This window comes from Haliotis rubra, unplaced genomic scaffold, assembly GCF_003918875.1.
Source record: "Haliotis rubra isolate DU_JTF1 unplaced genomic scaffold, ASM391887v1 Scf137, whole genome shotgun sequence".
NCBI classification, from domain to species: domain Eukaryota; kingdom Metazoa; phylum Mollusca; class Gastropoda; order Lepetellida; family Haliotidae; genus Haliotis; species Haliotis rubra.
This window is the reverse complement of record NW_025765303.1, coordinates 1,866,928-1,894,398: the sequence shown is the minus strand read 5'-3', so window position 1 is coordinate 1,894,398 and position 27,471 is coordinate 1,866,928. Positions and strand designations below refer to the sequence as shown.

Genomic DNA, 27,471 nt, shown 5'->3' with positions numbered 1-27,471 from the left:
GTCCATAATGGCAAAAGAATTGGAAGGCAATTCTGAAGTAACCAATGGTGAAAAAATTGTGACATGTCAAAAGCGGGACTCAATGTTCGGCTCGTACAATCCTTTGACCATGTAGTCAAATTGTTTACAATCATATTCAGCTTGTAATATCATAGTAGTGACAGGTTTAACTTGAAATATTGAAAAATTAAACTGGAGTTAAGGTTTTCAATGACAAATATAACTGACTGTACACATTTGGTGGTAAATGAAAGTTTCAAGGAAAATGTGGGCCCACGTGCCTTGATCTGTCTACCTGCACACAGCCATCTGATGAGGCATCATGGGAGCTTGATGGTGCTGTAGGGACCAGTCATTTGTTGTAGGTGTGTTAGTGAGGGAAGAAAGGGTGGGTCAACAGTAAAACCAGCAAATGGCCAGTCCCTTTATGTATTCTCACGTTAAATGGTGATTTTATCTTTTTTCATTTATGGGCTGATTTGCCACCTTCATTGCCTGCACAATTCTCAAAACATTATCCTTTTTAATATGATAAAATTAAACATGCACAAAAATAACATGGTTCACAGGAAATGAAAAATACATACAAGTTGCACAATAATGGAAGTTTAGCACTGAAATAGAATCAAACAGACTGTCATTTGGCATATAAACTTAAAGGAAGCCAATCAAGCATACCGGGTATATTAAGTTAAATAGCACTTCTGAGAGCCTTTATGGGATCCTGACCCATGGCATAATGTACTGCCCCTAACTGGACTAAATATGCACTGATCTGTCAAGCATAATATGCAATCACTGAATTACACAAATATCAGTCTATCAAGCATATACAGTAATGCCAATAATTAAGTTACACAAATATCAGTCTATCAAGCATAATATGCAATCACTACATTACACAAATAACAGTGTATCAAGCATATATAGTAATGCCAATAATTAAGTTACACAAATATCAGTCTATCAAGCATAATATGCAATCACTGAATTACACAAATATCAGTCTATCAAGCATATACAGTAATGCCAATAATTAAGTTACACAAATATCAGTCTATCAAGCAAAATATGCAATCACTGAATTTCATGGATACCAACCTATCAAGCATATATCGAAATGCCAATCACCGGATTACATAAACACTGAAACTCGAAACTCCAGACAACTCTTCTCAGTTAAATAGTGGTTGAATGAGAGGGTTGAATGCCATTTGGAACTGTACATCACAGCATGTCAGCTTGTCGAGGTACGAAGCCCATAGTGATGCACGTCTCAGATATTAACAACTGGTGATATCCATGAGCATGGTGCTAACAAACCTCAAACAAGAGTCATCAGAAGATGACAAATCCCCCCGGCCCCCACAAATGTGAAAGAGCAAATCATCCATCTGACAGTTACTTAAAGTTGAACTTGATTTTTTTAGTCCAAAACGTCCATGGAAACCAATAAAAATAAAAATCACAAATCTGTAAATAGCAAAAGGCACCACTTTAGGTTCAGTTTGATATATCTACCAAGTTTTGTTGAAAAATATGGAACGGTTTTTGAGTTATGCTCTGGAAACAAAATGATTACGGATGGACGAGGCGTCGACTACATCCCCCAGCATTACAGATAGATAACAAATGACAGGAACAGAGTTACAGGGAAAGAAACCTTTCAAAATTTCCCACAGGACCAGTGAGTGGACAATAATTAGTGGTCCTATCTGTATTTCACTGGTCCAAAGAACATTCGTAGATTTACTTAACTATCAATACAAAATTCACTGGCAACTAGGATCAATGCAGACTTATCATTTAGTGGCACTGATGAGTTTTTACTAGTCAGGGACCATAGGACCAGCATAACTTTCACGCACAAAGTTACTTCCCATATTATGAAATAAGAGGAACAGAGTTATGTCCCTTAGTACAATTCCACCAGTCTGGACATTGTGGACTGTCAGAGTCCAGATAATTGGAGTTTTACTGTAGAGACATTTTCATAGCATTGTTGTATAAGATGGAAATATAGGTTATCAAGCTCAAAGCTATTATACACTTCATGCTTATTTTTTGATCTGTTTTATTTCACTAAAAAATTTAATTAAGCAAACGAAATTTTTCAGTGAAATCATCTGAAAATGTCATATAATTTGCTTTGTCAAGATTTCACCATAGACAGTGAATGGTAGATATTTCATTCATAGTTATCATCCATTGTCAACCAATTTCTCCACAAACAGTGGACGGCAGATATTAATTAAATCCCTATCTTCCATTGTCAACCAATTTCTCCACAAACAGTTGACGGCAGATATTAATTGTACCCCTATCTTCCACCTAGAACTGTGGGGCACAACTGTCCACACCCAGAACTGAGAGGAACCACTGTACACACCTAGAACTGAGAGGAACCACTGTCCACACCCAGAACTTAGAGGAACCACTGTCCACACCCAGAACTGAGAGGAACCACTGTCCACACCCAGAACTGTGGGGCACCACTGTCCACACCCAGAACTGTGGGGCACCACTGTCCACACCCAGAACTGTGGGGCACCACTGTCCACACCCAGAACTGTGGGGCACAACTGTCCACACCCAGAACTGTGGGGCACAACTGTCCACAGCCAGAACTGAGAGGAACCACTGTACACACCTAGAACTGAGAGGAACCACTGTCCACACCCAGAACTGAGAGGAACAACTGTCCACACTCTGAGAGGGAACCAGTCCACACACCTGAGAGGAACCACTGTCCACACCCAGAACTGAGAGGAACCACTGTCCACACCCAGAACTGAGAGGAACCACTGTCCACACCCAGAACTGAGAGGAACCACTGTCCACACCCAGAACTGAGAGGAACCACTGTCCACACCCAGAACTGAGAGGAACCACTGTCCACAGAACTGAGGAGGAACCACTGTCAGAACTGAGTGGAACCACTGTCCACACCCTAGAACTGAGAGGAACCACTGTCCACACCCCAGAACTGAGAGGAACCACTGTCCACACTGTGGGGCACCACTGTCCACACCCAACTGAGAGGAACCACTGTCCACACACTGTGGGGAACACTGAACTGAGTGGGGCACCACTGTCCACACAGAACTGTGGGGCACAACTGTCCAGAACTGAGGGGAACCACTGTCCACACCTAGAACTGAGAGGAACCACTGTCCACAACCCACTGTCCACACCCAGAACTGAGAGGAACCACTGTCCACACCTAGAACTGAGAGGAACCACTGTCCACACCTAGAACTGAGAGGAACCACTGTCCACACCCAGAACTGAGAGGAACCACTGTCCACACCCAGAACTGAGAGGAACCACTGTCCACATCTAGAACTGAGAGGAACCACTGTCCTGGAACTGAGAGGAACCACTGTCCACACCGAGAACTGAGAGGAACCACTGTCCACACCCACCTGTGGAACAACTGTGGGGCCCAGAAATGAGGAACCACTGTACACACTTAGAACCACTGTCCACACCTAGAACTGAGAGGAACCACTGTCCACACCCAGAACTGAGAGGAACCACTGTCCACACCCAGAACTGTGGGGCACAACTGTCCACACCTAGAACTGAGAGGAACCACTGTCCACACCCAGAACTGTGGGGCACAACTGTCCACACCCAGAACTGAGAGGAACCACTGTACACACCTAGAACTGAGAGGAACCACTGTCCACACCCAGAACTGTTGGGCACCACTGTCCACACCTAGAACTGAGAACCCCGCCTTCCGGATGATTTCTAGGTGAATTGAAACTTACCTTCAGTGATTGTACTCGCATAGCCGGATCCTGTGCTTCCGCACCTGTACAGAGAATTTTCAATCCAATCCCATATACTTCCATTGAAAAAAGAACGAAAAGATCTGTACGCATGTGTATGTGTACCGCACGACTTCATTTTTAAACTCTCTCGGCAGGCGTTTGATGTGAATTGATTAATTACCCATCAAAACACTAGGGACTTCAGTCACTTCAGTTGCTAATTAGGATTTGGCAGGTGTGAGAACATCTCATCAGTAACGAAAACACATGTTAATTAGCGCCAGTAGTTGTTAGGAATACCTTACATCATATTCCATCCGGGTTCTCCGCGTCGTTCTTCTGGCACGTCTTTTGTAAACTTACGTAATAAACCTGTCGCGGGTCAAGAAAGCTCCAGACAAAGAACTTGCCATTCAACCACGCTTAGATAATAGTACATGCAGATCTGTCTGGCCTGCCCCGGAAGTGATTACCAGTGTCTCCGGCAGAATCCGAATACCCAACTTGACCAACCAGCTACAGATGCTGAAACACCATGACCACGTCTGCCAAGTTCTCCACATTTCAACATCGTCTGACACCAATTCGTCTCAACTTCAGCCCACTAGCCATCACAAGCAAGAAACCCATCCTTCGGGCCCCTTTATGACCCTTTTCACCTTGATCCAGATCACCAGTTCTCGGATGACATGAGAGAAAAATTCCATTAACTTTTACAAGAATATGATGAGGTGTTCAACCCTACTATCTGCGGATATAACAACGCTTCAGGACCTTTTAAGGCAACGGTGAATATGGGACCTGTTCAACCACCTCAACGAAAAGGACGTGTTCCCAAGTATTCAAGAGACAAACTCGTTGAACTTCAGGAAAAGTTTGACCACCTCGAACACATGGGTGTATTTGCACGTCCTGAAGATATAGGAGTCTCCGTGGAATACCGGTACCTAAATCCCTCCTTCCTGGTCAAGAAACAAAGCGGTGGATTTCGCTTAGTTACAGCATTCTCGGACGTTGGCAGGTATAGCAAACCCGTGCCCTCTCTCATGCCTGATGTAGACTCCACTCTTAGACACATCGCTTCATGGAAATATATCATTACAACTGACCTTACGCTTGCCTTCCATCAGATACCTCTCGCCAAGAACTCTATGAAGTACTGTGGTGTCGTTACTCCATTCAAAGGAGTACGTGTTTATACCCGCTGTGCCATGGGCATGTTACAGTATAGGAGGTACGAATGCTACGAGAAAAGTTACGAGATCTTAGGCCTACGAGAGCTTTGTGAAACGGGCCCTGGAGGAACTCATGTGCCGGGTTCAACAAGAGGGCATTTTGGTTAAACTGGCTGATGACCTTTATTGTGGTGCCAACTCTATCCCTTAACTCCTGTCTAATTGGCGTCGTGTTCTAGACGCACTTTACCGAAACAACCTCTGCTTGTCAGCCAAGAAGACCTTCATCGCACCATCTTCTGTCAGTATCCTTGGATGGAGATGGGAGGAAGGTATCCTCACGGCTTGCTCTCATCTTGTATCTGCACTTGCTTCCTGTCCCCCACCAGAGCGTGTTACAGGTTTGAGATCCTTTATTGGGGCATACAAGGTCCTGGCATGTGTCCTTCCTAACTGTGCATCGTACATCGCACTTTTGGATAATGTCCAGGCAGACAAACAGTCGCAAGACAAAGTTGCATGGACGGATATCCTCTTGGACACCTTTACAGCTGCTAAGGCTGCTCTCAACCCTACGAGAACAATAACTCTACCTCGCCCAGCTGATCAGTTATGGATTGTCACCGATGGTTCAGTGACGTGTAATGGGATCGGTGCCACACTACATGTGACAAGACAGGATAAGCCAAGAGTCGCTGGTTTCTTCAGTGCTAAGCTCCGCGGCAGACAGATAACTTGGCTACCTTGTGAGTTCGAAGCTCTCGCCATAGGTGTAGCAACTAAACACTTCTCAACGTACCTCATCCAGTCCAAACACAAGGCTTGTATACTCACCGACAGCAAACCCTGCGTCCAAGCATATGAGAAATTGTGTTGTGGTGAGTTTTCAGCCAGCCCACGTGTAGCGACATTTCTCTCAACAGTAAGCCGTTATCAAGCCTCCGGCCGCCATCTATCTGGTAGTGCCAACATCCCTTCAGACTTTGCCAGTAGAAATGCTGCCAAATGCAAGGATGAACTTTGCCAAGTGTGTACGTTCATTAGACAGTCTGAGGAAGCCTCCGTGTTGAAAGTATCTGCCCAGGATATTGTCAATGGGGACTCTAAACTGCCCTACATAAACAGAGCGGCATGGCATGCCATTCAGTCAGAGAATCACGATCTCCGACGTGTACACTCTCACCTAGCACAAGGAACTCGACTATCCAGGAAGCCGACTGATGTCAAGGACATAAAGCGCTACTTAAACGTGGTAACTATTGCTCGGGATGGGTTATTAATTGTGCAACAGAATGAGTCCTTGGCTTCAACTCGTGAGTGCATCGTACTGCCTCGTGATGTACTTGACGGCCTTGTGACAGCCCTACACCTCCAACTCGACCATCCGTCATGCCACCAGCTTAAACTTGTCATACACAGATACTTCTTTGCCCTAGATTTGGACAAAGCTGTCGAGCTCACCACCTCATGTCATGTGTGCTCTTCTCTTGCAAGGATTCCTCACACGTTGGAGCAACAGTCTACAGGTCATCCTCCACAATCTATCGGTCTTCTTTTTGCAGCTGATGTAATGAAAAGGGAGAGGCAACTTGTTCTTGTTGTGCGTGAATATGTAACCTCCTACACCACTGCTGGCCCCCCTAGTGTAGTGAGAGTGGATCCTGCTCCTGGGTTTGTGACTCTAACGAACGACCCCCTACTCAAAAAACACAATCTTTGTTTGGAGGTAGGAAGAACCAAAACTCGTAACAAAAACCCTGTGGCGGAGACAGCGATCCAGGAGGTAGAAAAAGAACTGTTGTCTCAAGACCCTGTTGGTGGTGCCACTACCCCCCTGTCTCTGGCCACAGCCATAGCAAGGTTGAACTTGTGCATTCGCTCTCAAGGTTTGTCAGCTAGGGAGATGCTCACACAAAGGGACCAGTTCACTCAGTCTCAACTTTCCATATCTCATATGGAATTCATCATCAAACAGCATGAAAGCAGACAGTTGAACCATCCCCATAGCGAAAAATCCAAGAACCCGCTGATGAAAACGATGCCTACACCTAACATCACTGTCAGTGATCTGGTTTACCTGCATTCTGACGGTACTAGGTCTTATGGTCGTAAGAGATATCTTGTTGTTTCTGTTGACGGCGCTTGGTGCAACATCATGAAGTTTGTTGGCTCCCAACTTCGCAGCACATCCTACTGTGTCAAGGTAACAGACTGTTATAGGCCACCAAGTCAAATACCTCAGTACCAGCCCCACTACTGTGATTCTGACCATGACGACGACACTACACCTCTCAGCGACTGCCCCCCTCCTCGCTTGCCGGATGTCCCCACGGAGATATCCCGACCCCCGGTGACACACCTCCTCCCAGTATGGAAGATGAGCCACCTCCCTCGATTCATGCCCCTGAGGACCAAACACCCTGTGGAGGTATCAATTCTGAAGTACCCACGTCCGAGCACCCAAACAGAGACTGTGCTGTAACTCCAGCCGGACGCACCTCACGTTCAAGGAGACCACCAACAAGATTTGATGATTACTATATGGACTTTTAATTCTGTGTTTCCCTCCTTTCCATTCCAGACACTTTTCATGGACATTTAAATTCTTGTCAAGCAGTTAGCCATTCCAGTGTTCATTCCATTAGACATTCGCCTTTTGTCCAGTTCCTCATTATCAACTTAAAGAGAAGAAAAAGTGGTCCCGCCAGTAGTTGTTAGGAATACCTTACGTCATGTTCCAGCCGGGTTATCTGCGTCGTTCTTCCGGCGCGTCTTTTGTATACTCACGTAATAAACCTGTCGCGGGTCAAGAAAGCTTTGACTGTTTGTGATTCCTCCTGGCGTAGGATTAGGATTAACTACATTGTAATTGTATTGTACATGAATAAATTTTCAATATACATCGTCAATACGTTTTGCTTGTTTGATCCAGTTAACCTGACACCTCGTCATCCGGATATGTCCGGATAAATGAAGTTCGACTGTAGTCCCTCTTCCATCTCATCCTACCAGAAGTCATTTCACTGTTGGGTGACCAGAGGCATATTTAGAACTGTCAGGCTATGGAAACACCACATATAGACTGTGTTTCAGTCTAGGGAAGGACTGACATACCGAAAACTCTCAGCATGCTGATCAGGTCAGCCATCTACCAACCCTCTATAACCTCCTGAACTCTGACCTGTAGCTGTAACACAGGGCAAGATACAACAAACTTGAATAAATATGAGCAAAAAGAGACCAAATTCCACAATTGTGAACAAAACATAACAAAACATTGCAAAAATCTTCATTTGACACATACAAGATTAACATAGTGATCACTTAAATAATCAAAGGAATCAGTCATAAAATAGCCAAAATAATCAAAATATTTAGATTGACATACTAGAAACTCTCAGCATGCCGATCTGGTCACCTATCTACCAATCACCTGTAACCTACATAGCTGAACTCAGCCTTGTAACTGTAACCTCTGTGTATAACACAGGACCAGATACAACAACCTTGAATAAATAAACAAGACATAAAACATCACATCATGAAAATCGTCCTTTGACACATACAAAAGGAATCAGTCAGCCTAACTCATGAAGCCTGGAAGTTCAGACAATCAAAAGAATCATGACTTAGCATCATCTCAGTCCGGAACCCTTTCTAAAGCTGACGAAGATGCAGTACAATCAAACATGAACAGAATGAAGACTTAGTCAAAGCTCCAAACCACTCCGGAATGAATACTGCTCTTCAGGCATGAAGAACCACCAGTGCAATAGGTTAGATAACTGTAAAATGCACAGGAAATCTGTGTCCAGTGTAAATACTAACCAGGGGAGACCTTTCATCCACTCTTAACAAAGTCCCGGGGCCAATCCAAATATAACCATGGTCAAAAACAAAATATCCCTATGTGGCATTCTACCCCAATGCCATCATTTTCAATATAGAAAGGCAAATGCTTTTGAAACTTAACTTGAGCTGACCCCCAAACCATTTCAGTGGATGTATAAAAATATGTCTCCCATGGTGGCACAGCACAAAGAAGGGTTCCATTCCTAAAGAGTTGAAGATTGTCACAGGTATGGCACAAAAGACCTCATAAAAATTACCTGGTCTTAATAAAGCAGTCTCTATTATAGCTGCGATAACACGCAGTAGTGTAAATGAGACGCATGCTATGTCCATCTTCACTCTTGAGATCTAGTCAAAATACATTTAGGATGTATTTAATCAATTGATTAATGGAGCCACTGATGCAAAATTAATTCAAACAACATGATTTGTTGAGCTGTAAATGAGAACACTATGGTGCTATCCCAGACTACCATGTGCTCCTTTCATACATATACCATCTTGTATCAACACCATGCCCCAACATACAATCCTTGTACCATTGCAATGCATAACGAATAAGTATGGATATGTTCATTCAAGTCAAGGACTGCTACATAAATAAGGTACCCCGGTATTTAAAACAACAAACTTCTGTATTACTTTACTATCTCTGCAGTCTCATACACCCTCAGAGATTGTTTTTCTCAAAATCTCTGGATTTTGTCTGTTTGTGTTTGTGTGTTTACATGTGGGTGAATGCATGTGAGTGCTCTGTAGAGTCTGCTATAATTATATTAAATGATTCTTTAATGACAACCAGTGTAGCCATTGGATCATTCATTAAGGATGGGGAGGGTGGGCATTTGTAGATTAAAGACATTTTTTGGCCTCCTAAAACATCCATAAACAAAATAAATTCCTAGAAACATAAAGGGAATGTGGAATTTCAGTTGTCAGACATAATACAAACATCTGAATACATAATAATACATGATACATCACAATCAAATAAGGGATAACAATTAACTGTAACAGTGTTCTTCTGCAAAATATTTCCCCTGTGGAATAACATCAATATTAGTCACCATGTTACATATGCAGTGAAGCCATGTTAATCTAGACAGCACACGCTCCCAGAAATGTCATTCAGTTTAAACATTTTTGTGGTCAACAAACAATTAGAAGGGAGTTATGTCCCTTTGTACATTGACCCATGGAGGCATGGTCTCTTAACTGAAGTGTGAAGTGGAAACTGACACAAGTCAGCTTGTCCAATATTACAGGTATATCGGGGCAAGAAGAATTTCATGCGGATCTTTTGGGGAGTTTCCTGTGATTTCCTATCTTATCACTTCAGCTGAAAACCTTTCAGGTTCAAGTCTACAGCTGTTGTCTGGAAAGCAGGACTTCACTATGTCTTGAAATTTCAAAGTTGCTGACGACTTTTCGCCATCTTTGTTTTCTTCTTTTTCCTTTTGATGATATTTAACGTCCTCTTTGTGAGAGAGTGTTTGACACATGTTCTGCTGAAGTAGGACATTTGTTTTCATATCCTTTACATGACAACACAGCTATCAGGAGACTTTTTGACAGGCGGCTTGACACTTCCTGGTGAGTAGTTATACGACATCTGTTGTGGTGTCAAATTCCCCGGACTGGTTGGAGACGAAGTGTATGTGTGGTGCGGATAGGCAGGCATGCCGTAGGACGTTGGGTATGACAGTGGCACTCCTGCTGTTGGTGACGCTTGTGCCGGTACTGGTTGCACTTGTGCCATTGTTGGAGGTTGATTGGATTGGGAGGGCGGTAAACTTGCTTTGTCTTCATATTCAATCAGGAACTCGGGATACGACTGGTTTTGGTCAAAGGTGACAAATATGGTTGGTTGATTAATGTCATTGACGCAGGAGTCATATAGCTCGTGACCTGCCCTTGGTGGAGGTCGTGTCATGTCTGCTGTGCCCTTCGTGTACCGACCAACCAGTACCTTGGCTTGAAACATGTACTTCTTACCCCTGATGTTAGTGTAGTTGTTGCTGTAGGAGGCGTCTCTGGCAAAGTATGCCCCCTTTCCATACACAGTACCATTCTTGCCACTTACACGGAAGTCAAAGCCATTGACACAGATGCCACGAACAACCTCCTCTGAATCAGTGCCATGAAAAAGTTGCTGTTCATTGATTGGCTGAGTCAAACCTTCTCTCTGTGCAGTATGTTCCATTGACCTCTTGTGGCTGAAAAAAGGTTCAATATATAATAGCACCATTGGGAAACAAGTGAAACAATTAGGCCAAATAAAAATAAGAGTCATCAGAAGATGACAAATCCCCCCGTTCCCCATAAATTTGAAAGAACAAATCAACTGAAAAAATCTGCAAATAGCAAAAGGCACCACTTTAGGTTCTGTTTGATATATCTACAAAGTTTTGCAGAAATATATTGAACGTTTTTTCAGTTATGCTCCGGAAACGAAGCCCAACTCTCCCTTTAAGACTAAGTCCAAAGTCCAGACGGACGAGGTGTTGACCATATCCCCCCGTTGGTGCCAAGAAAAAACAATGGTATCTGAAAGCTTATTTTATTCATACCTCTTAAAAACCTTGGGTCAGCACCAGAATGCAAGGGTCGGTAGGGTAATCTGAGCCACAACATTTTTAAAATATTGTTTTTAGGCTATAGTCTTTAAACAATGTTTACAAATACGTGTTTCTGTGTGCTGTTTAACACCACACTTAGTTATATTCCAGCTGTATAATGACATTCTGTAAATAATTACCTATGCACCAGACAATCCAGTGACTGACATCAAGAGTATTAACCTGTGCCATTTTAATACGACGACATGAATGAACCAAAACAGAAAGCCTGACCATTTGATCCCATCAGTCACCTCTTACAACAAGCCAAGTCTTCCTTACACCCTTTGGAAGGATTAACAAACATTGGTTGATGAAAATCGATTCTAGACAAGTTTTAAAGAGGCTTTTTCATATATGCATGTATATTGATACACTCCAGGAAAACAGTAATGATATCTGATTCATCTAGACCTGCTGATATTTGGACCAAGAGTGTAGCCGTAAAATTTCTAGCAAAAAATGTGCCAGTTAAATTGCCACAATAGGCAGGCATAATATTTATACATATCAGCGTTTAAAATTCCTGCCTGACCGACCGTCCGGAACGGTCTATTTTCATCTCAGACAGTCAAATTTCAAAAGCAGCCTGTCCGGTGATCTGGTAGATATTTTTACCCCTAAGAGTAAATATTTCATATCAGACAGGTTCTCGTGTCGTCAGTTTGAGGTGTTTTAGGTATTATGAAAATTATGTTAAACTACATATGATTGTACAGTTCATGTTACGATAACCAGTCATAACACATGTACTTTCAGTTTACCTAAACTCGGTGCATTGCCTGTTAGTGCTATTTAGTTCATTGCGATGCCTACAAACAGTGAATGGAGCTTGCACGAGTTGGAAATGTCAGACATCCCCACATCCCCACACAACTTCTGGTGTTCCCTGCAGTGAGTTTTCATGCTTAGTTTTACATTATTGCACCATAGGTAATATATAGAGATTATTACACGAACCAGTGTGTCATGACTCGTACGAAACGAGCGTGAAATTTTGTATTGCACGAGCAAGAGTGAGGGCAAAACATAATTTTGCATGAGTTTTGTAAAAGTCATATGACACACTTTCTTGAGTGCAATAATGTCTTTATTATCCATTTTATTCATGTACATTTGTGCAGTAAAACACGTAAGCAAGTGTAATGGCACATACGATATATATGACACTGGTTATGAATCACCATATTGGGTAATATAAAATACAAACTTAACAGATGATGAAGATGTCCCACCTGAGGTGCTTGTCCCACATTGTGGGGTTCTGGACCTGATAGATGGCCGTGATGTGGTACTGACTCTGTGGCACTGAGGCATAGAACCTTCTCTTGACCTGCAGGTACATGTTAGCCTCCACGTCCAGACTGACCAGTTCGAAAGACTGGACCAAGTCGAGGGGCGCCCAGTGGGTGGGCACATTGCGAGGCACCTGGGGGGGCTTGTTGCAAGAGGAATGGGTGGACGCTGTGAATACAAAAACAGAATGGGTCATCCAGAGTTTTACACGACGCAGAAATGCATAGAAAGAACGTAGAAAAATACATATTGACTCAAAACAATGTATTCAGACCTATCTGTGTGATATTAATAGTGTTGGGAATTGGTTAAAATCTCATAATTGATGATTGGTTCATTACACCTGAACAATCATCAAAAATAATTGGTTAGCGTCATTCATGAAATTTGTTAATGCACACAAAAACATAAGGAACAAAAAATGTAGTTGTTTGGGGGTTTTGGGGCAAAATTTCACATCTTTAAAGGATGACTAGTATGTTAGGAACATAAATTTCTTAGAGTCTTTAAGATAAATTCAATCATGACTTGGAACGAGCTTGTAGTGCTTATGAAATGTAACACACAAAACCAAACTAGTGAAAAATACTTATATGAAAACAAGTGTTCCAGAATTGTTGGTGTTCGATTATGAGAAAACATGATCGATTGCTTGGTCGTTTAGTCACTGCGACCAATCTTCGATTATTTCAATTAATCGGACCACCACTAGATATTAAGGGTTCAAAATGTGCATGAACCCTGTTTGGCGTGAGTTTTATCAGTTTTGTCGTAAGACTGTGCTATGAGAGATAAAGGCATAGAGCCCAGGTCACAAATCAGTTGCAGTTCTGAAATATTAACGCGGAAAGTCGTTGGATGGGTGACCGTGTTTGGCAGCTTGACTCGTGAGAGTTTCTAGGACTTCAGTCCTGCCCCACAACGAAGTACACGTGACACATGTTGTCTCACCTTAGGCAAGTGAGTATGTTCATGAACTGCCTCTGTTCACCTAGCAGTGAATGGGTACCTGGTGGGATAAGTCATATGACTGTTTAACTTCTAGCGCCTCACAGGCAGCTTGGGTTATCCAGGGTAATAATGTGTTAGCACTTTGAGCATGCATGGAAACAGGCGCTCTATAAATAGCCATTATTATCCCAAAGGTGTCACAGTTGTCAGGTATTTGTACATCTACCACTTACAGGACTATCTTGTCATCCACATCCTTTTGGGCTACAAACAATGGCCGTCTGATGACCGGGCGGACAGTTCCAGTCTCTAAATTCTTCTGCATCATTCCAGTGATTGAAAACGTTAATCGGTAATGGAATATGTTATTCTCGAGCACATTTTCAAAAAGATATTCTGACTGACCATACAGCAGCTTCTTCTCAAGTGTGTACTGTTTTTTATCCTGAAAATGAAGAAATATTTTAAAATTATTACTGAACTGCAAATTGATTTCAAGGGAACAGAAATCACTGTGTCCTTGTTCACACTGCAGCAAATCCACAACATATCCAAAAATGATACATACAACATCGATTGATTTAGTTTAGTTTTACACCGCATTCAGCAATATTCCAGCTACCGGTTATATGCGGCGGTCTGTAATAATCCAGTCTAGTGATCAACTGCATGAGCATAGATCTACGCAATTGGGATACGATGACATGTGTCAACCAAGTCAGCGAGTCTGACCACCCGATCCTGTAAGTCACCTCTTACAACAACGATGGGTTACTGAAGATCAATTCTTGCCCGGATCTTCACAGGTCGATACATACAACAATTGTAGATTTTTTTAAAGATTATTTTTCATAAAACCATAAAACATCACCATGTCATGTACTATTCAGTGGAATAATATCATAATATTTTATTTAAATACTTACCTTACCTCATATTTTCTTTCACATGTTTTGAACATGTTGACAGTGTTAATTTGTCACGACAATGACCAGTGATTATATTACAGTCACATGAAATATACCCATGATACTGGTGTGTTGTCTGTTATCCTGCCTGGTTTGGATATATTTCATTTTTCATACATCACTTTGATAAATAAAAGACAAATTCAGGAGAAAAACTCTCTTTTTTGAAATTATTTTTAAGCATTTAAATTAGTAATCATGATTAAGGAATCAATTTTCTTGAAGGAATGCAGTTGAGTATGAGAGTGAATTGAAACATCCCTAATCTTGCCAAATGGGAAATGGTATTTTCAACCACCAACTGACAAATATGTTTAACAAAATAAAAAAACAAAACCATGAGAGTTACACGTTATATTTGGGATGACACTTTCTCTGTAAAATACAGTTTCATCGGTTGCCAACTTCGCAGATCAATGCTCATATTGTTGATCACTGGATTGTCTGGTTCAGACTCGATTATTTACAGACCGCCGCCATATAGCTGGAATATTGCTGAGTGCAGCGTAAAACTCAACTCACTCACTCACTCACTATAAAGTACAGATTCTAGTACTTTTGTTTGGTTAACTCCCATCCAGGATTTGAAGCCACAAAAGACACCAAATTTAGCGATCTAACCCACTTGCGGCCACCACCACTGCTTCTTTACTAACCTGCTCATACAGACTCCACTTGTGTCTGTTGTCCAGCCAGTACCAGCCCCAGAATGTGAAGTGGGACAACATCCCTTCCCCTTCACAATAGGACCGTGTGGAGAGTCGTCGTACCTTCACATTGTCTGTGACCACGTTGCTCGTCGGGTCAGTGAGGCTTCGTCTTGCCATCATCTTGTCAAGATTAATATCAAGTGACTGACTGCTCAACTGAAATACAATATCAGAGACAATTACCCACTGGTGAGGACTGAGCGAGTGAATATGTCTGTATGCTCCTTTTATCAATCGTCCAGCAATATCACTGCGCGGGAACTTCACACATTGCACCAATGTGGGGAATTGAAACCCAGGTCCTCAGCGTGATGAGCAAAAGCTTTTAGCACAGACAACCCCACCAACCCCACGGATGAGGAAAGAATAAGATCAAGTTTGTTTGTTTGTTGTATAACACCACACTCTCCGATATTTCAGATTTTTTAAATAATCAATTCGGGACCAAACAATAGTATTTTGTGAATAACGTTATGAGCATCAGATATTGTGACACGATGACATGTTGTTTCAACCAAGTCAGGAAGCCTGAACATTTGGTCCTGTTAGTTGCCTCTCTGAAAGACCTGTGAAGATCCGGGTTAGAAACAGTCTTCACAATCCAAGCTTGTCACAAGAGGCTTATTGCGGACTTGGTTGACACATGTCATCATATTCCAATTGCGTACATTGAAGCTCATGCTGCTTATCACTTTATTGTCTTGTTCAGACTCAATGATCGACAAAATCACTGCCCTATAGCTGGAATATTGCTGAGTGCAGCGTGAACCAACTAACCTCTCTAAAAAGTATAATCACCTATTGGGACAAGGAATAGATTCACTTGTAAGAACGTGTTAACAATTTTACATGTACACTTAATAACATAAAAAGCTGATTTGTCAGTTGAAACAGTTTGTGCTGCATTGTTTTGAACAATATCATACACTACTCAGAAGAATGAAAGGACTCCCTGATTCTTCCATAGGTCCCTACTGTTTTCCACGATTGCTGAACATGTTATAGAATTTACCTTAATAAGCTATTCTAGTCATAGATAAGTTTATCAGCAAAAATATCAGCTTTAAGTCAACAGTTGTATAACTATAACCTATAAATGTTTACAGAATTGTGTGCATAATTATACGATTATGATTGAAGAAATTACAAAAATTGACAGTAGAACTTTCATTTTCAAATCATTTGGAACTTGATGTATCTTCAGCCCCCCACATGGCCTCAGTCATAGAGACCTATTTTGTCTAGAATAACTACAATGACAAATACAATTGAAACTGAAGATAAATACTGTTGAGAATTTTCATAGGGAGACAAGCATGGGGAAATATGGACCAATTCTGTCTAGAAATCCTTACAGATGACAAACATGGAGAACTGGCGACCTATTTTGTCTGGGATCCCCATGGGGACTGAAGCTTAGGAAACTGGAAGTATTCTGTCAAGAAACCACTAGAGCCCCCCCCCCAAATATGTCTGTTTCCTATTACATGCTTTTCAAAAACAGGATTAGTGGGTCGATTTGATCTTTTTTTATGTTTTTACTTTTTGTTCCATATTTTAGTAGCTCTAGGTGGGCACCTGAGAAGGTCTTTAAGAGTGGGATATCATGTAGTGCTGCTGCTGTGTGTTGAAAAATTGAAAGATTTTCATAGCAAATCATTATTCATATTATATATTTGCAGGTTTTGTCAGTGAGCATGGTGAGAGCCCATTGTGCCAATTCAGTGTAATCCATTTTATCCCTATATACACTAGATAACATAAAAATATCATACTCAATTTGGATGAAAATGATGAGTTGAAATGCACTCCAGTCATGATTTTGACTTGGTTAAAAAAGGTTTAGGGTTGGGGGTGGTGGTGTTTGGATAGGGTCAGTCAGGTAACCGAAAACGGGCATATTTTTTATAAGCAAATAAGCATATGACCTATTCATTGTTTAGAGAAAAGAAGACAATAGTGAAAATATCCATACTACTTACAATGATCCTGTTTACACTGGATTCCAGATCACAGAAGGCCTTCTCGCATTTCTCATTGGCCATCTCAGGGAAGTTGGTCCATGAGTCCTTTAGCTCCACCTGCCACTGGTAGGGTATTCTCCTACTGGCGTGGTAATAGGGACATGCATGCCCCTTCTTACAAGTATCCCAGATGTGCTGCTCGCACAGGTACTGACCCTCAGCAATATCCACAACACTCCCTACAGGACCAGCTTCAACATAAGGTGATGGTTGTTGCTGATACCTTGAAGCTGCTTCTGGAACCCTTTGTGTTGGTTCCATGTGAGTTTCAGGCCTTGCTTCAAGGTGGGTGTTTGCAGCTGGTTGACGGTGTTCTCTCGGCACTGGTTCATACTCAGATCTAGGGACTGGTTCCCGGTGAACTTCTGGTGCTCGATCATAGTGAGCTACATGGAGTGGTTGAACTCTAGGAATTGGTTCAGGGTAAGCTCTTGTAGCTGGCTCAGGGTAAGTTCTAGGGTTTGGTTCAAACTGAGCTCTGTTGACTGGGTCAGGGTAAGCTCTTGGAGCTGGCTCAGGGTGGGCTCTAGGGTCTGCTTCAAACTGAGCTCTGTTGACTGGGTCAGGGTAAGCTCTTGGAGCTTGTTCAGAGTAAACTCTTGGAGCTTGTTCAGGGTAAGTTCTTGTAGCTGGTTCAGGGAAAGCTCGAGGGTCCGGTTCAAACTGAGCTCTGTTGGCTGGGTCAGGGTAAGCTCTTGGAACTTGTTCAGAGTAAGCTCTTGGAGATTGTTCAGGGTAAGTTCTTGTAGCTGGTTCAGGGAAAGCTCGAGGGTCCGGTTCAAACTGAGCTCTGTTGGCTGGGTCAGGGTAAGCTCTTGGAGCTTGTTCAGAGTAAACTCTTGGAGCTTGTTCAGGGTAAGTTCTTGTAGCTGGTTCAGGGAAAGCTCGAGGGTCCGGTTCAAACTGAGCTCTGTTGGCTGGGTCAGGGTAAGCTCTTGGAACTTGTTCAGAGTAAGCTCTTGGAGATTGTTCAGGGTAAGTTCTTGTAGCTGGTTCAGGGAAAGCTCGAGGGTCCGGTTCAAACTGAGCTCTGTTGGCTGGGTCAGGGTAAGCTCTTGGAACTTGTTCAGGGTATGCTCTTGGAATATGTTCAGGGAAAGCACTTGGAGCATGTTCAGGGTATGCTCTACGATGTGTTTCAACCTGGGACATGTTGGCTGGTTCAGGAGAAGCTCTTGAAGCTGGTTCTGGGTAAGCTCTTGGAGAGTGTTCAGGGTAAGCTCTTGGGGCTAATTCAGAGTAAGCATTTAGGACTGGTTCAGGCTGGTATCTGTTCGCTTGTTCTGGGATAGCTCTTGCAGCTTGTTCAGGGTGTACTCCAGGGTCTTCAAACATAGCTCTTGAGGATGGTTGGGGGTAAGTTCTTGGAGCTGGCTCAGGGCGAGTTCTTGGAGCTGGTTCAGGGCGAGTTCTTGGAACTGGTTGAGGAACCTTTTCAGTTGATTGATTTGGAGCAGTTGTTTCATGTTCATATTGGGCTCTTGTGGCTGTTTCATGCTGAACTTTTGGCTCCGGCGCATACTGCGATTCACGATTTGCTTCAGAAGTTCTCTGACTAGGTTCTGTTGTAGCTGATGCAGCCTCTACAGGTTTGTTTTTTCCGAGAACCATTCTTATGAGGATAAATTCTTTAAAGTGGACTATATGGAAGCAGCTCAAAACCCATTTGTTGTGGTCTGAGGAGATGCATGTATGCTCCAATTGACATGACTTGCGTTTGCATGGATATTGATCACAAATGTGAAGAAAAGGGCAGCAACTTTCTTGGCAGTTTGACTGGTTATATTCCTTACAAACTTCAGGAACTGTACAGCGTACAACTTTAGCAATTTCTTTATTCTTAAAATCTTTCAGGCCAAGTTTTTCCACTAAAACACCATTTTCTTTCTCAAAGAAATTGTGGGTGCGAGGGCATTTTTGAAGGTGTGGCTTGCAAGACTCCGTTACAAACCCACTACACACATGAAAATATTCACACTCTTTGTTGGTGCACCCTTTTGGACTGTTATAGTATACACACAACTTTGCTTCTCGAAAGTAAGTTGACACATACTCTATCAATCCTTTTTGTTTGAATATGAGAAATTTTTTGTTATGCCTTTGTAGCCATTCAGTGTCAAAGAAAGACTTGGGAAACTTTTCTTTCTGCTTCAACAATTCAGTCATCTTAGCTCTACCACCAAACTGAGTCAGCAAATTTCTGAAGGCATTCTGTACATCATTCACTTCCTCATCTTCATCCTGATGAGCTGTGGAGCCTGCAGTTATTTTCTGAGCTTGTAAGCCCCCATCAGAAGCAGAACTTCTTTCACTGCTAGTTCTGGTTCGGTCAGGAGTTTTCTTCTTTCTCACCCTTTTCTTCCTCTGTTGCAAACCATCTGTAGCTCCTTCTGTACAACCTTCTCCTTCAACTCCTTTCACCAAATCCACAAGAACACTATCCTCGCTGTCATTACCATACTCCTTCAGCAGTCCTTTGAGAATATCATTCACTTTAGAGCCTCGAGGTAGTTCCTCTCCACTGTCACTGGACACATCCTGCAACAACCTTCCTACTGTCTTAGATGTGGTCACTTTAGATTTCCTGCTTGATACTTTCCCTTTTCCTGCCTTATTAAACTTGCCAGTTGTTACAAATTTTGCTGCAACATGACCTTTTTTCTTAGTACTGACTGATTTGTGGGGAACTTGTGGTTTAGCATCTTCATCAGAAGAATCCTCATCAGATTTTGAATCAGCCTCATGTTCTTCAAGTGTCTGGCCTCCTGCTTCGGGTGTTGATGATTGGCTTCTTGAAACCGACTTCTCAGGCTGTACCCTCCTCTTCCAAGAAGCCTCTCCTGTATTCCTGACTCCTCTTCCTCTGACATACCCACCCCTACCTCTTCTTTGACTATTCACCCCTCTCCCTCTAACACTGCCTCTTGACCTAGGATAGCCTCTGAACACACTACTGAAAGATTCAGATTCAGATGCATGAGCATTTCCCTCATCATCAATCTTAAATACATTTTTAGACGGGTTTCATCCTTATTGTTATCTTTTTTGCTTCTTCTTCGATTTCTCTTCTTCTTTATGTACGACTCAACAATTTTCAGTAGTTCGTCTTGTTCATCGTCTTGTTGATCGTCTTGATCTTCCCATGCATCAACGGATGATGCCACACTTAATGTACTAGCAGATTTCTCTCGGTTGAAATTGGTTATTCTGTAATAGTTTCCTCTGTTGGAGTAACCTCTGTTGCCTCTGACTTCACCTCTGCCTCTTCTTCCCCTACCCCTACCCCTACCCCTGCCTCTTGCCCTTCCTCTGTCATCACCATGAATCTGATTAGGGTCTCTGAGGTTTAGTTCCATGTCAAGGATGGATGGTATGCTTGCAGTACTGCTGGAAAGGTTTTCTCTTGATGCATAATCTCTTCCTCGTCCTCCACGGTTTCCTCGAAATGGCTGTCCCCATCCTCTGCCACTGCCTCTGCCTCTATTCTCTGAGTTCAGGGAAGACTGACTTCCAAACTCTCCTCTCCCAGAATCATGATAATATTTCCCCTTCCCACCTCCTCTTCCATCTCTCTGTCCTCTTGCATTACCTCTTTCTGCTTCCTGCCCTCGTCCACCACTGTCTGACATGTTATATGGCTTACGTGATCCTGGTGGATGATGTTCTTCACCTTGAATATATGCAGATCCTGGCAAATGTCCAGCACCATATTGAGGAGGGTAGTGACCCAGTCCAGGGCTTGGACCTTGATGACCTCTTTGTGGGGGGGGAGGGCCTTTATAACCTCCTTGATGGGGTCCACGTGGAGGACCTTGATAACCTGGTAGGGGGCCATGAGGAGGACCTTGATAACCTCCTTGTGGTGGTCCACAGGGGGGACTATGATGACCTCCTAGTAGGGGGCCTCCTTGTGGGGGTCCGCTTTGGAGACCTTGGTAACTTCCTTGTGGTGGTCCTGGAGGAGGACCTCGAGGACCTCCTCTTGGGGGTCCTGGTGGAGGACCGTAATGACCTCCTCTTGGGGGTCCACGAGGAGGACCTTGATGACCTGCTTGTGGGGGTCCTCGAGGAGGACCTTGATAACCTGCTTGTGGGGGTCCTCGAGGAGGACCTTGATGACCTGCTTGTGGGGGCCCTCGAGGAGGACCTTGATAACTTTCTTGTGCACCTTGAGATGGATTTTGATTCCGTCTTGATTTCCCACTATCTTGCTTTCCCTTTAGGAATCCACCAGAAGTTGCTCCTTTCCTTCCCTTTTCCCTTCTCTTGCCACCACCATTTTCAGGCTGATTAGACATACTCTGCTACCTTAAAATAAATAGAGAATATTAAGACACATGTCGACTACATGCTGAATCATGATAGGGTCGAAATTAATGGACGCTAATACACTATATGCATTTAAAAATTCATTATAGTGTTCAATTTTTTAATAAAGGACGACTTTTTTAGTGTCTCGGCAGTATTGCATCCAGGTTGCGCGATTGCGGGATTCTCCCCTTTAAGGTACATCTCCCGCACGAAATGAAAATCGATGCCCGACCTGTCACGCAATATGAATGACCACGTACCTATCATATTGTGTCAACTCATGCATCTGCGTAACATGTGTGGACGCATTTACAAATCACAAATTAAAAGCGTCTGTGGAAATTATATAAACAAGACTGCGAATCATGGTGATTAACTCTGCTGTTTGTTAATAAACCAAACCGGTTTCATCATTCTTTCTCTTTTCATGACAAATACCAAAGCGGTTTCTTGACCTATATCTATTTTCGGTTTTGCATATATTAATGTAGGTTTACTTCAGCCAATCAGGTGCTGCATATTTAGCAGCTCGGCGGCGTTCGTAATTCTATTGGTTGAAAATATCACAACCTCGTGTCAAACTAAAAATGGCCTGGCACACCTAGCGTATACTTCAGAACGGGTAACAGCAGAAACAATACACAGAAGTGCTGTCACATAACCTTAGTTATGATTATAAATATTTTACACTGATAGAGCAAAACCTGCAGTTAGAATTACACAATACTAGAATATATTTATCTTGATAAAATAACAGTTTCAGATAATAGATTTTCCTGATCACTGCATCAGAATTCATCTGTCTGACAAATACACACTGTAATCTTAATCCCTGCATATAATACTACAATGCAAAGCAAAAGCAAATTAGAACTGATATGGTAAACAATCTTGTCCATAATGTTTAATTGCAAATTTACTGTCTTCACTGACAAAGTCGTCTTCTCTTGTTCATTCACTCAACAATGTAATATGTAATGTCATTTTCTTACCCCCTGAAAAAAGTTTCACGAAAGTGTAACCCACAGATAAGACGACCCCCTTCTACAATCCAAACTGAGGGGCCCAGATCTAAGGAATTTCCCTATGATGCTGCTGTTGCAGCATGGAAAGCTAAGAAAGAGAGAAGTTTATTTCACAAGTGCTGAACCAAAAGCCAAGGTAATAAAACTCATGTGAATAGTTAAGCATTGTAGTGACAGCATCAGCATTACAGTAAATACCTATCTTTAGTCAATATGTGATCCCCCTGCTTGGTGTCAGGTCCCCCTCTTTTGTAACAGTTAAGGGGGATGTACCCCTAATCCCAAATTCACTAGCATCATTCCCCTATCTCATGCCTTTTGTGAAAGACCGCTGTAATGGTGTAGTGGTTAGAGCATCCCCTGGAGAGCGGAAGGTCGCGGGTTCGATCCCCGGCCACGTCATACCAAAAGACGTTAAAATATGGTACTTGTTGGTCCCTGCCTGGCGCTCGGCATTAATGGGTACATCAAGGACTGGTCGGCTCGGAGTCAGTATAATGTGTCTGAGTGGGGTATTCATGATTCACTGTGGCATGGTATCTCAGTAGGCTAGCACTATAAAAACAGCTTCAGTCTGGGCTTGTTCCAGCAGCCGCACATACACATACACACGCATGCATGTCGTCATATGAGCGAAATATTCTCAAGCACGACGTTAAACCCAATTTCACCTCAACTATGAAAAGGATAAAGAATGACTGGAGATGCAGACTTTCGAATCAAACACTCAACATGCTAATGCACATTCATATTGAGGGACCTACTCAGAGGCCCAGATGAGCTGCGTATCCGGGTAAAATATGCATAGAAAATTTCCAATTATGCATTGAAAAATAATTGTTGTGTACCAATTACGCATTTAAAATGTTAGATACGCAAAATGTTTAAAACAAATGCGTCCGGAATATATTTATAAAAATCATGAATGAAAAAGACATCGAATGCTATCAAGTTGTACTGCTAGTATAGGACAAGTGTTCTAATGTCAGTATAGGATGAGTGATTTTTTTATGAAATCATTTCCATTATATTTAAGTTGGTTTTGATTAAGTATGACATAAGGCAGAACATACCTGCTAAGTAAACTTGCTCAATGACATAATACTTAGGTGAGTAAAATGACTGAAATACGCACATATTTGAAAGCAGTGGGTAACGGAAAATGAAATACCCACTCCAAAAACATACAGTGGGTACAGTACCCACATAAGCTAAATCTTATCTGAAGCTCTGCCACTCTTTCCCAGCTCAGACCAAGGCCATTTATTAACAGATGGTGGATCAATAGCTAAAGGTCAAAGCGTCCTACCATATGATACCTGCAGTGAACACTGACTTTAACTATGATATTGACTAGTCAGACAGTGTTACAGTTTTCCAGTCCAGAGAGAGTGAGACATGTTCCGACAGACATGTAAAATGTTAAAAGTATTACCACTAAAGTTTTTGACTTGACAGTTGACTTGTGTCATTATTTAACATGTTTAGTTAAGGTTGTGAAAACTAAAGGTTATTGATTTTGGAATTATTTTTAAGTTTCTGCTTCTTTAAATTTCATTTAGCTTGTAGCTTAAAATTCACAAGCAGTTTTTTGGCTTCACCTTTAAAGAGTTATGTTCTAACCCTGTCAAGCTGACTTTTCAGGTACAATTTATCTCGTATCACTAATGATTACTGATGGAATGAAAAGTATATGTGGGCCTTTCTTTTTATATACCTGAAATGATCTCTATGTTCAAATCACATGAAATTAACTCTCAGTTAATCTTATTTCCATGTGTGAGTGAGTGAATTGGGGATATTATCACTTTGAACAGTATTATTGTAGAATTACAGCATGTAAGCAATGGGTCTGTGAAATAGATTTTGAAGGTTTTCCCAATTCATATCCTCTAATGCTGTATCAAGTCTAGTACCCAGTATGCTGTATCAATTCTAGTACCCAGTATGCTGTATCAATTCTAGTACCCAGTATGCTGTATCAATTCTAGTACCCAGTATGCTGTATCAATTCTAGTACCCAGTATGCTGTATCAAGTTCTAGTACCCAGTATGCTGTATCAATTCTAGTACCCAGTATGCTGTATCAATTCTAGTACCCAGTATGCTGTATCAATTCTAGCACCCCAGTATGCTGTATCAATTCTAGTACCCAGTATGCTGTATCAAGTACCCAGTATGCTATATCAATTCTGGTACTCCAGTATGCTGTATCAATTCTAGTACCCCATGCTGTATCAAGTCTAGTACCCAGTATGCTGTATCAATTCTAGTACCCAGTATGCTATATCAATTCCTAGTACCCAGTATGCTGTATCAATTCTAGTACCCAGTATGCTGTATCAATTCTGGTACCCAGTATGCTGTATCAATTCTAGTACATTCCAGTATGCTATATCAATTCTAGTACCCCAGTATGCTGTATCAAGTATGCTGTATCAATTTTAGTACACCCCCAGTATGCTGTATCAATTCTAGTACCCAGTATGCTATATCAATTCTGGTACTCAGTATGTATGTCAATTCCAGAATGCTATATCAATTCTAGTACCCCAGTATGCTGTATCAATTCTAGTACCCCAGTATGCTGTATCAATTCTAGTACCCCAGTATGCTGTATCAATTCTAGTACCCCAGTATGCTGTATCAATTCTAGTACTCCAGTATGCTGTATCAATTCTAGTACCCCAGTATGCTGTATCAATTCTAGTACTCCAGTATGCTGTATCAATTCTAGTACCCCAGTATGCTACATCAGTCTCAGAACCCCAGTATGCTGAATCAATCCCAGTATGCTGTATCAATTCTAGTACCCCAGTATGCTACATCAGTCTCAGAACCCCAGTATGCTGAATCAATCCCAGTATGCTATATCAATTCCAGTACCCCAGTATGCTATATCAATTCCAGTAAGCTATATAAATTCCAGTACCCAGTATGCTATATCATTTCTAGTACCCCAGTATGCTATATCAATTCTAGTACCCAGTATGCTATATCAATTCTAGTACCCCAGTACGCTATATCAATTCTAGTACCCAGTATGCTACATATAAAGTCTAGTAATTCTGGTACCCAGTACCATATCACAGCTAGGTACACATGATCCACTAAAGTATGTGTTGTCCTACAATTAATTAGATTCTAAATCGAAACTCTGAGATCACGTTTGAAAGTAAAAGAGACATGGGATACTCGTATTGTGTTGAGCATTAGGGATATACCTTATGCCTTATATATACTGTCAGTAACAGAAGGTAGGACTGGTAATGTATCCTCCAAATTCTGCAAAGGCTTTCGTGATCTCTTGACTATCGAACACCCCTGCACCTCCCCCTCCGGATCCGCTTATGATAACAGCTTTCGTGTTTGTCTGTTGTAAATCAGGTGACACAGCTTACAGGCAGAACCAAGAATAGAGTTGCCTCCCCTAAACAAAAAGGTTGTACGGAGTTAAGCCTGTGTAGATCTACAATAAAACTATTCCCAAACCCTTCCGAACAAATATCTACATCTCAATATCTACCTTTTCCAAAGTCTCAGCGTTTGGGATACGTCTCGTCAGCTGCCATTGTCTAATCGAATTTCCAAGAAACGTACTTTCGGTCCATAAAGTCGCCCGGATGAAAGGCGGTGTTACTGCTGATTGCAACCCACCAGGAAATAGACAGATCCAGTGCCGGCCGATAAGCCCCGCCCACTTCGTTTTTGACGTTAGGGGGGACAACCACTGACTAATCACAATGGCGTCACCGCCGGCGAAACGTACGTGATTGTGAACGTTGTTGATGAATTATGCTTGTGGTACTTTGGTATCCGTCCTTTGTGAATGATATTTAAAGAGGCAAGTTATAGGTATGTGATTTTTAATATATTTTAGTTGGCAGATTGCAATTGGCGAGTGAAAATGAGTTACATGCCCGATGAAAAATCGTCTCGACCAACTCACGGAAGCGTATTTTCTTTCGAATCAATTAATCTATCTGGCAATTCACCTCCGTCAAAGATATCAGCAGGGGAAGGGTAACTGAATTTTGTTGCTTGGATTTTTCCCCAAAATAATTCCCATCATTATAGTTTATAAAAACCGCGAAAACATCCACATGTTCATGTTGCAGATCGTTTCGGTATCTATAAAATAGATTGTCAACGTTGCGCGTGGTGCCTTTACTTAGTTATCCGTTGGTGTTGTTCAAACTTAGTTAAATAATCTGAAAACATGGGTTTCTTTGTTTTAATGAATTAAATGAATGGTAAATAAAAAGCAGAAAATATTTCCCGTCTACTACTTCGTGCATCTTATTTGTCTGTATATAATTAATGTAAACAAATCAGTCACAGCGCATAACTTATTGATCTTATTTGGAAATCTGGAAAATATGATTAGGCTTGTAAACAGTATGTTTCCATGGATGTTCTCCGGACCGACCCAGAAGCAAATATTCAACAGCTGATCTGCAGCAATTCTCAGTAAAGTTTCCCTCTTCAAAATCTGTACACCATCCTAAAATGACACTGAATATAAGGAAATCCATTTTTTAAAACCATCCTTTCCATTTTATTTTTCTATACAATGTATGTAGTTTGTTGTGGAATCCTAACTTACATACAAACTTCCACAATACTTGACTTCATGAACTGCCAGCGTTTATGTACAGGTATGTCACAGCACCAGAACACAAAGAAGATCCAAGATACAGTCTGCACCTGTCCAGTGACCCATCTTCCAGAAATAGGAAACCTGTGATGCAAGATCTTTGAA

General features: G+C 41.9%; 2 protein-coding genes across 5 annotated transcripts; both read right to left on the bottom strand.

The window, feature by feature from the left end:
- Window positions 1–4,170: 4,170 nt before the first annotated feature.
- LOC124268250 lies at window positions 4,171–20,389 on the bottom strand. The gene is made up of 6 exons (XM_046703291.1): window positions 17,332–20,389; window positions 15,296–15,505; window positions 13,905–14,116; window positions 13,424–13,428; window positions 12,660–12,888; window positions 4,171–11,022 (listed from the first exon to the last, which is right to left on the bottom strand). Exons 1-6 carry the CDS (start codon window positions 19,537–19,539, stop codon window positions 10,344–10,346), a joined length of 3,543 nt encoding a protein of 1,180 aa, XP_046559247.1. The 5' UTR covers window positions 19,540–20,389; the 3' UTR covers window positions 4,171–10,343.
- On the bottom strand, window positions 19,438–26,332 carry LOC124268230 (basic salivary proline-rich protein 2-like). 4 transcript variants are annotated; one of them, XM_046703267.1, is made up of 3 exons: window positions 25,934–26,096; window positions 21,404–21,681; window positions 19,438–21,280 (listed from the first exon to the last, which is right to left on the bottom strand). In XM_046703267.1, the coding sequence occupies exons 2-3, from the start codon at window positions 21,669–21,671 to the stop codon at window positions 20,271–20,273; spliced, it is 1,278 nt and encodes a 425-aa protein (XP_046559223.1). In that variant the 5' UTR covers window positions 21,672–21,681; window positions 25,934–26,096; the 3' UTR covers window positions 19,438–20,270. The 4 variants fall into 4 exon arrangements, with proteins under 4 accessions (XP_046559223.1, XP_046559220.1, XP_046559222.1 ...); XM_046703264.1 differs by lacking the exon at window positions 25,934–26,096 and adding an exon at window positions 26,236–26,332 and having other exon boundaries at window positions 19,438–21,681; XM_046703266.1 differs by lacking the exon at window positions 25,934–26,096 and adding an exon at window positions 26,240–26,320 and having other exon boundaries at window positions 19,438–21,684.
- Window positions 26,333–27,471: the final 1,139 nt, after the last annotated feature.